Source organism: Phoca vitulina, unplaced genomic scaffold, assembly GCF_004348235.1.
Source record: "Phoca vitulina isolate PV1807 unplaced genomic scaffold, GSC_HSeal_1.0 scaffold12, whole genome shotgun sequence".
Taxonomy (NCBI): Eukaryota; Metazoa; Chordata; class Mammalia; order Carnivora; family Phocidae; genus Phoca; species Phoca vitulina.
The window spans coordinates 23,808,638-23,823,380 of NW_022589715.1; the positions used below are offsets into that span (position 1 = coordinate 23,808,638).

The 14,743-nt window shown below is 42.9% G+C and overlaps 1 protein-coding gene across 7 annotated transcripts in view; it reads left to right on the top strand.

Moving 5' to 3' along the window:
• Window positions 1–14,743, top strand: part of SFXN5 (sideroflexin 5) — a 113,195-nt gene that overhangs the window by 34,026 nt on the left and 64,426 nt on the right. For all 7 annotated transcript variants that reach the window (XM_032410709.1, XM_032410704.1, XM_032410703.1 and 4 more), the window contains 3 exons: window positions 3,083–3,109; window positions 3,619–3,673; window positions 5,562–5,587. In XM_032410709.1, the coding sequence (XP_032266600.1) occupies window positions 3,083–3,109; window positions 3,619–3,673; window positions 5,562–5,587 (108 nt within the window). The remainder of the gene's footprint in view (window positions 1–3,082; window positions 3,110–3,618; window positions 3,674–5,561; window positions 5,588–14,743) is intronic.

The following is a 14,743-nucleotide window of genomic DNA, read 5'->3' on the forward strand; positions in this document are numbered from 1 at the left end:
ACAGAACAGCATGCACCGGTGTACTAACATTTAGAGACAGGTGCAGGTGGCAGTCGAGAGTGGGGATTCGGGATCCAGACTGCTAGGGTTCAGATCCCAGTGCTGCTGTGGGACTGTGGGCAAGTCATGTACGTTGTCTGTGCCTCAGTCTCCATATCTATGAAGTGGGGGGTAGACTACCTCCTGCCTCATGGGGTTGTTGAGGAGATTAGATAAGTCAATATGTACAAAGCCCTCAGAGGGACGTCCGACACATCACGCTTGTTCGCTAAATGTGAATGAATGAGTGAGGATGAATGAATCCGAATGAGAGGTCATGAGCTGTCATTCTGGCTCTGCCCGACACCTTGGAGGTGACTGTGAGCTGTGGTTTCCTCACTTGGCCTATAGAACAGGTTTCCGAGGGTGGGAATCAAATAATGGGTGGGAAGGTGCTCAGCCAAAGGGAGAAGCATGGAGTTAGTGTGTGAGGCTTTGTCGTCACTCATCTCCGTGGCACCAGCCTGCCCGGGGCCGTGGGTGTGGTGATGTCATTGCAGGGTGGGGAACACCTCTGTAGCTCTGGGTCCCTGTCCTGGCCTGCTGACACCCTTACTGAACTTCTGCCTTTGCCGATGAGCAGCATCCGCCTGCTTCTCCCATCCCTGCTCCTGGCGGGGTGGGGATAGAGGAGGCAGTCCTTGAACCTGAGGGGCTTGGATGTGCCCATGGGTTGCCAGCACTGTGCTACTCAGCTGGACTTGGGCAGGAGGGGAGCAGCAGGTGCTGGCGAGGGGCATTAGCCCCCGGCTGCAAGGAGGAGTTTCTGGGACCCCAGGAGGATGTCAGCTAACCCTCTTCCTCTTCTCGCGCCTCAGGCCTGGCAGTCACTCCGGCCAGACCAGACATCGATCTGCTCCAGAGGCCCCTGGAGAGTAGGGAGAACACGAGCCTGGAGGCCAGGAGGCCTGGGGGCCCATCTCCATCCTGCCACCAGCCCCTAGGACCCTGCTGAATTACTTAGTCTCTCTGAGATGAGTTCGCTTGTCTGAAAATAATCTGTCCACCTCACAGGCGTGTTGTAGGAGTAAGACAATAGAGATGAAGTTGCTTTGAAAAATAATTAAGTCCGTTAAAAAAATATATTGCTCATTTGAATGACTGCTCTGTTTTAGGCATTCATGGAACATGTTCTATAGGCTGAGTATTTTAGATATACACATCTCATTTAAGCCTCTGTGTTAGTCAGGGTGAGCCAAGCACTGTAACAAACAATCCCAGATTTCAGGAACTTGCACACTAAGGTCTGTTTCTCTCTCATGTCAGAGTCGAGTGCTGCTCGGGAACTGGGCACAGGCCATCGTCCAGGACCTGGGCTCCTTCACCTCATGGCTTTGCTGCCCCACCAGCCTCCACTGGATCCTTCCTTCCTTCCTTCCTTCCTTCCTCCCTCCCTTCCTTCCTTCTGTTTTGTATGAAGAGATCTGCATGGTTTTTTTAAATAAAATCTTAATTTTAGAATAGCCTTGGATTTTCTGTGTGCCCAGCACTGTGGGAGATGGTGGGTGACAGCTTTGGAAGACAAGCTCCTGCCTCCAAGGAGCTGGACTTAGAAATAGGAGATTCTGATTCTGGGTGGGAAATATGGGGTGTCAGGAGTCTGCACAGGGTCTGGGGTCACACCGAAGATGGTGCTGGGATTGGAGGCACTTTCTGAGCAAAGGGGATCGGCCTTTTATTACTTTGTTTTACCTCTTTGCTGTTACGCTCTGACTTACCTTCTTCGGCCAACAGCAATTCTGCATTTGGTTTTTCTCCCTTCAGTCCCCTTTTTCCATAATTATTATTTTTAAAAAATTGACTACTTCAATCTTCGTGGGTCTGGAATCACAAACAATCAAATATGTTTGAAATGTATCTAAAATAAGGGTAATTAGGCTGTGAATTAAGGGTTGAAGGACTCTGATGTGAGTAAAATGCATAAATGTGAATTCATCAATCTTATGCTTCTGTTTCTGCTACCTGGTGGCCTTCTGCAGCTTAATTTATATTCCAGATGGCAACAGTGCCACAAAACTGAAGCATAACTGAACCGTTCTGTTGTAAAACTAACATCAACTGCTGGCCACCTCCTCCCTCTCACCTCATACCTTCTTGCTCCTTTAAAAACGCACTGCCTTTGCTTTGCCCACATGTACATTTTTATTCACTATGTTTTCTTGATTCTAAAAGTTTCTCTTACCACATTTTAATGTCTCTCAAATGGGATGAGTCTTTTAATGGATGGAGGTCTTGGGATTATGTTATAGTTTTCCTTCTCGGTGGCACATGATTGTGCATCTTAGGATCGCTGATATCTTAGACTCAATGAGATACAGTGTTTATATCATTTGAAGGAATTAGCAATGGTTCTGTCCATCCAGCCTGTCTCCCACACTGTGCTGGAGAGAAAACCTCACTGCTTATTTGAAAGCAACTTTCTTCTCCTTGTAACCTTCTTATAACAACTACAACAATAGGGATCATAATACCCACAGCAGTCAGCCACGGTAAAGCACCTACTCTGTGCCCAGCGCTGCTCCAGGCACCTTTCCTATACCTCTTCCACGATGGTGGAGGCACCGCTATTACCCGCATTTTACAAGTGAGGAAATGGAGGTTCAGAGGAAGGAGGGGCAAAGCCAGGAATCCAGGCAGTCTGTCCAGCTTTGAAAAATCCATGCTATGCTGCTTCTAGTGATTCCAGGAGACATACTCAAGTGTCTTCATTGAAACCTTAGAATTAACTAGAAAATTGCTGGAAGAATTTTTCAAGTAATTTTACAGTGCAGCCAGAATAGAGAACCCCTGGTTTGGATGGTCTGCGTGAGATCCCCTGGTTCTGCTGTCCTGGGATGTCTGATGCCACAGTCCCAGGGAAGCTACCAGGCCTGGGGGCACCAGGACAACCTGAGCCTCTTATGCCCTTTGGAGCTGGGTCTCTTGGTTAAAAAATGTGGCTTATGAGACCTTCAATTGATAAATCCTTTTCATTTTTGTCCTTTATTTTCTTTTCCTTTTTTTTTTTCTTTTTCTTCTCTCTCCCATCCTTCCTTCCTTGCAGCTCTGGAGTGCACAGAAAATCAAGCAGGTAATTCAGTTTGGGATTTGTTTCCTTCCCTTGCCCTGCCCTGTCCTGGGGATTCACGGCTGTGCTGCTCAGCCTTTCCCCTCCCATTAGCCCCCAGCTGCCAGCCCAACTGCCTCGCCCTTCCTTCCTCCCTAATACCCGGGGCCTCAGTTTCTGACTGCCGGAGCTCAGGCCCCTTGCCTTTCCCTGGGCCCCTGAACTCCTTCCCTGTGGGGTCCTTCTACAAAATCTTTCTTACATGCCTACTAAATACGAGGCATGGGGGACAGAGGACCTGCAAGGTAGACGCAGTCCCACTCCCCTGCGTTCGGCTTTAAGCGTGAGTCAGGAAAAGCCCTGTTGGTGGCCCATGTTTTGGTTTTCTCTTGCCTTGAATGATGGGAAAGGATTGACTGGCCAGTCCTTCTGGGGGAGCTCTCCTTTCCCTCCTTCCTCCGTCTCCCGTCCCCCTGTCTGCTCCCCCACCGCTCCCCGCAGTCACCCTGTGCCTTGTTCCCTGCTCTTGCTAGGCTATTCTACACCCAGATACCAATGAGAAGATCTTCATGCCCTTTAGAATGTCAGGTAAGCCCGTGGGACCCTTCTGATTCTGCCTAGCCTCGGGTACTTACCATGGTCACAGCTCCGGGAGCATCCAGATGTAGCGAGCTGAGAAGGGCAGAACCTGTGACACACGTGGCCACATTTGCACCTGCATATTCACCTTGGCTCGACCTTACAGACCTCTGGCCAGGCCTCAGAATCACCTATGGGGCTTTAGAAAAAATGTGCCTGTCTGCTTTCTCTGCCTGAGCAGTGGGGGTGGGGCGGAGGCCTCCACAGGGGAATGTGGCGCTCCCGCCCCGGTTACAGAGTACTCACTGAGCGGCAGCCTCAGGGGTGACCCCGGATTCGGGCAAGCCCTGCCTTCTGTGAGTCACTCCTCCCTTACCTACCTGTGCACACTGTGCTCTTTCCTTCCAAACCATGTTCCCTTAAAGGCATTTAAGCCCCAGGCTCCCCTCCACTCCAGAATGCATGCACTGCATTTGCAGGAGTGCCCACACGGAAGGTGGATCCCCATTCTGTGGAGACCAGTGGGAGAGTGGCCATAAGATCCCTGCGGCCAGGAAGTCCCCGCCCTGTGGTCACCGGAGGGATAGCTCTGTATGCACGAGCTTAGTAGCCTAGAAAGCGCTTGCGCGCACCGTGCGTGTGTCCCACCTGTGGTTCTGAGAGGCTGCGGGCCTTGTGCGGAGTCACACGGCAGAGTGCTGGTGCCTCCCCCGTGCCGTTTCTCAGGGCACTGGGGCACTCTTGCAGGGCTGGGTGGAGGGCTCCTGGCTGGTGCCTTGGAAAGTCCTCAGGGGAGGGAGAAAGGGTCTCTATCGGGGGCTGTTCGCAGCTGGGTCAGTCAGGATGCCCACCCCCAGAGAGCCTGACCTCATGTGGGGGAGAGAAAAAACAACCATGGTTCATCATTGTGCCAACTGAGGCCTGCGTGCCCGGGGATCCTCCTTGCTTGGCCGTAGGAACTCCCAGGCACAAAGGCCGGAGCGGCTTGTAGCCATGGCTGTAGGTGCTCCCAGTCCCTGCACGCGGCCACAGCAGGCTCTCACCTGGAGCCTGGATTCTCTTGTCACTGTCCAGGCAAACCCTGGATCTGTCTCCAGAGGGATGTGGGCGGTAGAGTGACATGACGGCTCGTGTGCATGCCCAGCTACACACACTCAGCACACGAGCCTTTGCTTTCGAGAGCTCAGATAAGCGTGGTTGTCCGCTGTCCCACCACCGGCTGACTGGCTGCCGTAAGTCAGAGTCCGGGACACAAGGCCGCCCACTGACAGCAGGGTGGGGGCCGTGGAGGGAGCCTCCCACAGTGTCGGGGCCGTGAGCAGTGAGGGAACGGTGCTCTCTCCTGCCCTATGGAGGATGTCCAGCCAGGGTACGAGAAAGTTACAGAGGACCTGTGGCATGTCGAGGTACACACCTCAAGTGCGTGGGGAGTTCCCTTTCCAGAATCGGTCATGATGCCGGGGAAGTAAAGGTGTATGCTCGAAAGGCAAGGTGAGAGAAGGAGGACATTCCAGGGCCTGTGAAGACAGCATAGTGTGTGTAGTGAGTGTGGGCTGGGGACGTCGTACCTCATGGAGGAAATCATGGGACGAGCGCTGAGTATAGCATGGGGGCCCCCCAGCAGTGGGCAGCCCTGCCCTCAGCAATGGGCCTCTGAGTTTTGGAGGCAAGTGAGAAGTGTCTGGCTAAAGGGGGACAGAGAGAGGGTGGTGGAGGGACACAGGGGAGCCTTCTATCCTGGAGGGCTGAGCCAGGAAAAGGTCTGGGGGTAGAGGTGCCCCATCAGGGCCATTGACAAGACCAAACCCGGAAGTCTCTTCCACTGTCTCTGTTGAGAGGTGGATGGGGTGGAGTGGGGTGGGACTGGAAGACCTGACCCTCTTCTCTCCCCTTGTAGGTTACATTCCTTTTGGAACGCCAATTGTAAGTATTACCTTCAAAGGTTTTTCTTTTCTAAAACATTTTTTAGTGTATAACTTTACATCATTGTTCATAAATATTTAAGATGTTGATTTAGGATACATTCCTGGAGGGGAATTATCAGATAAAGTGGCGCATAAGTCTTTTTAATTCTCGTGATGTGTATTGTCAAATTTCTTTCCATAAAGACGTGCAGGCCGATGTGCACCCAACACGGAGCCTCGAAGTGCCTTTCTCCCTGTACGCTCCCATCCCGAGTATTGTCACTAGGACGTGCTAGTCACAGGGAAGTTTTCCCAAAAAGCTTAGGAAGTCAGAAAATAAGCACACCTTCTGAAACCTAAAGTTTAAAATGAACTCAGAAAGGATTCATTATTCTTTTTGCTTAGTTTTGGCATCAGGGTTAAGTTGGCTCTTTTTTTAAAATTTATTTTTATATATATTTAAAATATATATATATATATATATATATGAGCAAAACTAATGTACAGAAAGGCGCATTCATCATAAATGTACAGCCTGGTAAGTTTTCACAAAGCAAGCACATCCAAGTAATGCACACTTAGGTAGATTTAGAGTATTAGCAGCATATCAGGAACCTCTCCTGCACGCCTCAGTCCTATAGGGAATCACTTTTCTGACTTCCTTTGCTGTGTTCCAGTTTGGCCTATTACTGAATTTTATATAAATGGAATCATCAGGATGTACCTATTTTGGTCTGGCTTCTTTCACTCAAAATTGTATGTGTGAAACTCATCCATATTGTTGCATGTAGTATTAATTGGTTCTTTTCTCATTGCTGACTGCATCATATCCCCATTGTTATAACTATATCAAAATTTATTTATCCATCCTACTTTTGTTTTGTTTTTTTTTTTAAAGATTTTATTTATTTATTTGACAGAGAGATTGACAGCGAGAGAGGGAACACAAGCAGGGGGGAGTGGGAGAGGGAGAAGCAGGCTTCCCACTGAGCGGGGAGCCCGATGCGGGGCTCGATCCCAGGATCCTGGGATCATGACCTGAGCAGAAGGCAGACGCTTAACGACTGAGCCACCCAGGTGCCCCTATCCATCCTACTTTTGGTGAACATTTGGGCTGATTCTGGTTTGGAGTTCACAAAAAACAGTGTGGCTTTGAACATGATTGTACAAGTCCTTTAGAGGATGTTTCCCCTCATTTCTCCTGGATGATACCACAAGGTTAAAGAGAGAACAACGAAAGGCAGCACGTGATCCTAGAACCGGGATCGGGATGGGGTGTGTGTGAAATGGTATGTGGTCTCTTGTAAAGTGAAACATGCACTTACATCCAGTGTGAGCCAGCAACTGTGCTTTTAGGCGCTTACTTCAAGAGAAATGAATACATTCACAAATGTTTATAGTCGCTTTCTTCATATTAGCCTAAAACTGAAAAAAAGAAAAGAGTGACCAACAGATGCTAAAACCATGAGTGAAAACCTGACTGGGAACAGAGTCATCACCCAGTCTCAAAGTTTCCTATGTATTTCACAGATATCATTCCTTCTATATTTATTTGCGGGCCCCCTCCTGTGAATAAGAGTTTTTCCCCCTTCTGCCTCCCCCTTTAATGTTTTTAAAATGATCAGTATGGTCAGTGCATTTTTTGTATTCAGTAACAATTTACTTCTGTTATTATTCATTTTGATATATAAATTGTGCCAAATGTGATGAAGAGGAACCCTGTAAAGCAGTTTCTCTGTCCATCTGATGTGTCCTCCGTATCCTTTGAGAACTTCAAAACTTTTGGGCACAATATATGGATATTCCAGACTCATCTTGTAGTTTCTGTGCCCCAGTCCTGGAATCGTGCATTTCTCCAAAGAGCTCTCATTCCGTTCAGAGAATGGTATTTGGATACCAAGATCTGAATGCGAGGTATGCTCACTGTTACTAGAGAGTCATTGTTTCTAGGCCCTCTTAGCATTCAGAGCTAGGAGATACACCTTCAAAATGATGAATTCATGCCAATAATTCCAATCCAGCATCTTAGAGGTCTTGCACTCCTCCCATTTCATATTTATATCTCCCTTCTCCCTGAATGAGAATCCAACAACCATATACATACTCTCTTACCAAATCTTATACACGAATGAAAGAATTTCAGAATTACTACATCAACCCTACTCCCCATAAGTGTATTAAGTGAAACTCAAGATTTCTTTGAAGTTCTTAGAATATATCCTACTGAGAGTATACAGAGAATTGTGGTCAAAAGTTATTTGAATTAATGTGTAGTTGTTATTTGTTTGATACACAGTTAGGTTTATTTGTCATTGTTGGCATTCAGTTTTAGTTGCTTCCCCGTTCTTACTGACTTGTTTTTTGAAACTTGTAAAATATTAACATCATTCAGAAGTCAAAGCTATATAAAAAAGGCATGATACAAATCCCATTCCCCTCCTTATCCCTTCTATCTCCTGCCCACCCATCCTCTGTAGGTAAACAATTTTATCTTTCTTATTTCTTTTTGTAAAAATAAGCAAATACAAACATATTTCCCTTTTTTTCTTATACAAAAGGTTGCATTCTACATATACTCTTTGTGCAATGTTTTTTTCCACTTAATGACATATTCTGGAAATTATGGCCCGTCAGTTTACAGAGGTTTTCCTCATTCTTTCTTTTTAATAGCTATATGGTAGTCTACTATGTAGAAGTATCATAATTTATTCAGCTAATTTCCTGCATGTGGACATTTAGACTATTTCCACTGTTTTGCTATTATGAAGAACGCCAGAATGGGTAATCCTGTGCATGTTATTTTGATACTGTTAGAGATATATCTTGAGGGTAAATTTCTAACTTCTGTGAAAGGCTAATTAAATAGACATTTCTGGAAACACTGAGCAAGAAAAAAGAAGATGCAAATACACATATTAGGAATAAAAAGTATAATAACTATAGATACAATAGAAGTTTAAAAGATCAGAATACATTGAACGATCTGGGGTAATAAATTTGAAGACCTGGAAGAACAGGACACATTTCTGAGAAAGTATAGCTTCCCAGAGATCACCAAGAGGACATATAGAATTTGAATAGACTATGAATAGAGAGAAATTAAATCAGTTGTTTAAAATATATGCACCAAAGAACAAACAAACAAAACATCACCAGTAGACTCCCACAATCTTGCAGGTGACTACTCTCAAAAGAATAACCAAACTCAATTTTCACTTAACTCCTAAAAGAGAATAAAAAAGAGGAAATGTCCCCCAATTCATCCATGAGACACTTTGAGACAAATACCAAGAAGTAAATGGAAGAAAGAAAAATTATAGGCTAATATCACTTATGAAATTACATCTAGAAGTCTAAGTGAAATAATAACAAGTTGAATCCAGCAATGCATTAAAACATGTCATCACCAAGTAATTTTTACCAAGAATGGTAACATAGAGAATGTATTAATATAGTTCATTACATTAACAAATTGAAGGAGAAATGTGATAATCTTGGTAGATTTAGAAAAATCATTTGATAAAATGAAACATAACTCCATTTATGACTTTTTTTTAAAAAAAAAAGTGGATTAGATTCAGAAGGGAAATTTGTTAACTTATTGAGGTCTATCAAAAAAATAAAATCCCAGGGCGCCTAGGTGGCTCAGTTGTTGGACATCTGCCTTCAGCTCAGGTCATGATCCCGGGGTCCTGGGATCGAGCCCCTCATCGGGCTCCCTGCTCTGCAGGAAGCCTGCTTCTCCCTCTCCCACTCCCCCTGCTTGTGTTCCCTCTCTCGCTGTGTCTCTCTCTGTCAAATAAATAAATAAAATCTGTAAAATAAAATAAAATCAAATCCCAACCCCAAGCAAGCACCATTCTTAAAGATGAAACAGATAAAGGTAAATTCTTAATGTTTGGAACAGGGTAAGAATCCCTGATATCCAACATTTTCCTGGAAGACTAGCAAGTACAGTAAGATATGAAAAAATAAATAAGTAGTAATAGGATTGGAAAGGAGGAAAAAAATCATTCATGAGGATAGACAAACTATTGGAGCTACTATTTTTAAAAGATGTCTGGTTGTAAGACCAGTATAAAAAAATTGTTGGAGGGGCGCCTGGGTGGCTCAGTTGGTTAAGCGACTGCCTTCGGCTCAGGTCATGATCCTGGAGTCCCTGGATCGAGTCCCGCATCGGGCTCCCTGCTCAGCAGGGAGTCTGCTTCTCCCTCTGACCCTCCCCCCTCTCATGTGCTCTCTCTCATTCTCTCTCAAATAAATAAATAAAATCTTTAAAAAAAAAAATTGTTGGAGGCCCATGAACCTATAAAAAACATTTAGAATATGATATATTTTTAAAAAAAGATAGCATTTATAATAGCCCTTAAAACTATAAGGTACAGTAGCAACATTTTTCTAGGTATGTCTCCTGAGACAAGGGAAACAAGCAAAAATAAACTATTGGGACTACATCAAAATAAAAAGCTTCTGCACAGTGAAGGAAATCGACAAAACTAAAATTGACAAAACTACCAAAAGGGAGAAGATATTTGCAAATGATACATCCGATAAGGTGTTAATATCCAAAATATATAAAGCGCTTACGTGACTCAACACCAAAAACCAAATAATCCAATTAAAAAATGGGCAGAGGACCTGAATAGACATTTTTCTAAAGAAGACATGCAGATGGCCAGCAGACACGTGAAAAGATGCTCAACATCACTCATCATCAGGGAAACGCAAATCAAAACCACAATGAGATATCACCTCATACCTGTCAGAATGGCTAGAATCAAAAAGATGAAATAACAAGTGTTGGCGAGGATGTGGAGAAAAAGGAACCCTCATGCACTGTTGGTGGGAATATAGACTGGTACAGCCACTGCAGAAAACAGTGTGGAGGTTCCTCAAAAAATTAAAAATAGAATTACCATATGATCCAGGAATTCTATTTACCCAAAGAAAATGAAAACACTAATTCAAAAAGATACATGCAGTCCTATGTTTATTGCAGCATTATTTACAATAGCCAAGATATGGGAGCAATTCAAGTGTCCATCCATAGATGAATGGGTAAGGAAGATGTGGTATATATGTATACCATGGAACATTACTCAGCCATAAAAAGGATGAGATCTTGCCATTTGTGACAATATTGAAAGTATTAGAAAGTATTATGCTAAGTGAACTAAGACAGAGAAAGATATTATGCTTTCTAGAAAGTATTATGCTAAGTGAAATAAGTCAGACAGAAAAAAACAAATACCATATGATTTCACTTATATGTGGAATCTAAAAAAAAACCAAAACAGATGAATAATCAAACAGCAGAAGCAGACCTATAAATATAGAGAACAAACTGATTATTAGCCAGAGGGAAGGGGTGTGGGGGAATGGACAAAATGGGGTGAAGGGGAGTGGGAGATACAGGCTTCCAGTTATGGAATGAGTAAGTCATGGGAATAAAAGGTACAGCATAGGGAATATAGTCAGCGGTATTGTAATAGTGTTGATGGTGACAAATGGTAGCATCTCTCTCTCACGCATGCACAAAGTATCCCTGTTTCAGTGAATACTGTCTTGAATTCTACTTCATCTCATATCAATATTTCTATTCCCGTTTTGTTTATTTGCCTTGTAAATCATTGCCTACACCTTTGAATGAGTGACATTTAATTTCTGTGTCATTTTGTATTATATGACTCCTGACAAACTATAGCTGAATTTTACTTCTTCGCCCAGTTCTAGAAACACAGTCTTTAATTTTAATAATAAATTCATATTTGTTCTGCCACTGGTTATTGTGACCACTCATCCCAGCCATCAAGCAGTTGGTTGGTTGGTTGGTTTACTAAGCTTTGCTGTTGTTTCCACTTCTTTTCCTGATTTGTGCTAGAATGATCTTTTCAGTGGTCCTTTGGTTTCTTAAGTAGTTTGGAAAGGGAAACTGCCTACTTTTCTCTAATTACTATTCATCTGTAATATTTTACATACTGGTTCCATTATATTTACCCTATCAATATCAATAATTGAATAATAAATATGACCTTCTCAACCCTCCCCATATAGGAAGAGACTTTTTTAAAAGAGTCATTTGTTTATTATAGAGAGAGCGTGTGCACGTGAGTCGGAGGAGGGGTGGAAGGAGAGAATCTTCAAGCAGACTCCCCGCTGAGTGCAGAGTGCGACTCAGGGTGCATTCCCATAACCCATGAGATCATGACCTGAGCCGGATGCTTAACTGACTGAGCCACCCGGGTACCCCAGGAAGAGACTTTTAACATACATTTTACTCCACCTGCTACCATTTTACCCATACACACCTGCCAAGATTCTGGAAATAATTTGAAATTTCATCAGATTTTTTGAATCCTTGCTTAATTAACACCTGTATGAAACTTCACAATTATTTAGGCTGTGTGTGTGTGTGTGTGTGTGTATTCTATGTTTGGCTGGAGCATTTCTTTGAATAATATTCAGAGTGTGTGGGCAATATACTTTTTGAGTCCTTGCATATCTGGAAATGTCTTTTTTCTCTCTCATACATGAACAATAGTTGGCCTGATTCTCTTTTCCTTTGTAGGTAAACCTCCCCCACTCCCCTTGGGATCCTTTGGTATTTTTTTCTCTTTATCTTTGGAGTTCAGAAATATCCTCAGGATTAAAAAAATATATATTCTCTGTTTTATAAAATTATACAAGTAATACATGAATATGTTCTTTGGAATTCAAAAATACCACCAAGACTTTTTTAAAGAATATTTTAAAAGTTATACAAGTAATACATGAATATGTTCTCTCAGCTCAGAATTCAAACAATACAAAAAACGTAGAAATTCCCCTGACAAAGCTCAACCCTAAATCTGCTCCCAGAAGTAATCTCTGTTAGAACTTTGATGTGAACTTTCAGGCTTTTTTCTAGGCATTTGCATACATAGGAATAATCATTTAAACATTCTTTTCTGTTTTGTATTTTTTCCATTAAAAATGTAACAGTATACTTAGTTATCTACAATACCTTATTACACTTAGCAGTTTGCCTACGTAAAGATCGGCTTCATTCATTCGTTTCTTCCTGCTGAGTAGTATTCTCTCCCCTAGTGATGGATTTCGGTTGTTTCTGATTATTTGCTATTAGAAGTAATAGTGCTTGTGTGACAAATCCTTGTGAACTTATTTTTTTACAAGTATGAAGACTGCTCAGAGGCCCATTCTAGAAAGTGAATTTGCTGTGTAAATGGCTATGGCCATTTACATTTTTGATAGCTATTGCCAAATTACCTTTCAGGAAGGCTATATTTCACTACACCTTAGTAACATTGGTATTCATATTTTTAGACTTTTTTGTACACCAACCTGATGGGAGAAAGGTAGCACCTCACTATGGTTTTAATTTTTATTTCCCTGAATACCAAAAAGATTGTGCTTCTTTTCATCTATTTATTTACCATTTATATTTCCTCTTCTGTGAATTACCTGTTCACATCCTTTGTCCATTCTTCCATTAGTTGTATTTTCCTAATTGATTTGTAAGAGTTCTTTATATATTTGGATAATAATCCTTTGAATTATATACATTGCAATCTCTTCTCCCAGCTATTTCCCCTTCACTCTTTGGTGTCTTTGTTGTGGAAAGTTTTAAATATTGATGTTTTTAAATATAATGATCTTTTCGGAGCACCTGGGTGGCTCAGTCAGTTGAGTGTCTGACTCTCGATTTCAGCTCCGGTCGTGATTTCAGGGTCCTGAGATTGAGCCCCGTGTCGGACTCCAAGCTCAGCTCAGAGTTTGCTTGGGGTTCTCTCTCTCCCTCTGCCGCTCCCCATGCTCTCTCTCTTTTTCTCTAAAATAAATATATAAGGGATGCCTGGGTGGCTCAGTCGGTTAATTGTCTGCCTTCAGCTCAGGTCAGGATCCCAGGGTCCTGTGATCCAGTTCCACATTGGGCTCCTTGAGCAGCAGGGTGTCTGCTTCTCCCTCTGCCTGCCGCTCCCCATGTTTGTGCACGCTCTCTCTGACAAATAAATAAAATCTTTGAAAAAATTAAATAAAATAAATAAAGAAAATCTTTAAAAAATATATAATGACCTTGCCTTGGGTTGGGTTTGAGTCCTGTTCCCCCTTTTCACCTTTATCTCCTTTATTAAAATAAACAGATTTATGAGAGTCATGTCCAGGAATCAGCTCTTGGATGCATTTATCAATTCTTCTGCTTCCATTTTCTAATTTATTCATTTCTGCTTTTGTTTTTATAATATCCGTTTTTTTCCTCTTTGGTGTGTTTGTGGGGTTTTTTGTTGTTGTTGTTTTGGTTTGGTTTTTTTGCTTTTTACCTTGAATATTTATTCTCATTCTTTCTTTCTAATAAAAGTGCTTAGAGCGGGGTGCATGGATGGCTCAGTCGTTAAGCATCTGCCTTCGGCTCAGGTCATGATCCCAGGGTCCTGGGATTGAGCCCCGCATCGGGCTCCCTGCTCAGCGGGGAGCCTGCTTCTCCCTTTCTCACTCCCCCCTGCTTGTGTTCCCTTGCTCGCTGTGTCTCTCTCTGTCAAATAAATTAAAAAAATCTTTAAAAAAGAAGTGCTTAGGGCTGTGAATTTGCTTCTGAGTATATCTAATACCTGGCTGTATCTAATATGTGGTCGTATAGGGTGATCTATGTTTTTATTTTCCAAATGAGTTTGAAATTATAGTTTCGAATCATCTTTAATCAATTAGATAGTCAGAAGAACACATTTCATTTTATTTTTTAAAAGATTTTATTTATTTATTTAGAGAGCGAGCGAGAGCAGCGGGGAGGGGCAGAGGGAGAGGAAGAGAGAAAATCTCAATCAGACTCCATGCTGAGCACAGAACCTGACATGGGGCTCGATCTCACGACCCTGAGATCATGACCTGAGCCACAATCAGGAGTCAGACGCTTAACTGACGGAGCCACCCAGGTGCCCCCAGAAGAACACATTTTTAATCACAAGTGATTGGCCTCTTTAAAATGTATTCTTTTGTCATTATTTTCTACTTGGTTGTATTTTGTTATGACCTCTACAATTTGAGATGTATCTTGGTTTTCTTTGTAGCATACTATACGATTAGACCAGTTGGGATTAGGACCATCTGCATATTAAAAAGTTCAAAATAACACTGGCTTAAATAAAATAATTTATAACTCGCTTATGTCAAAGAAGTTTAG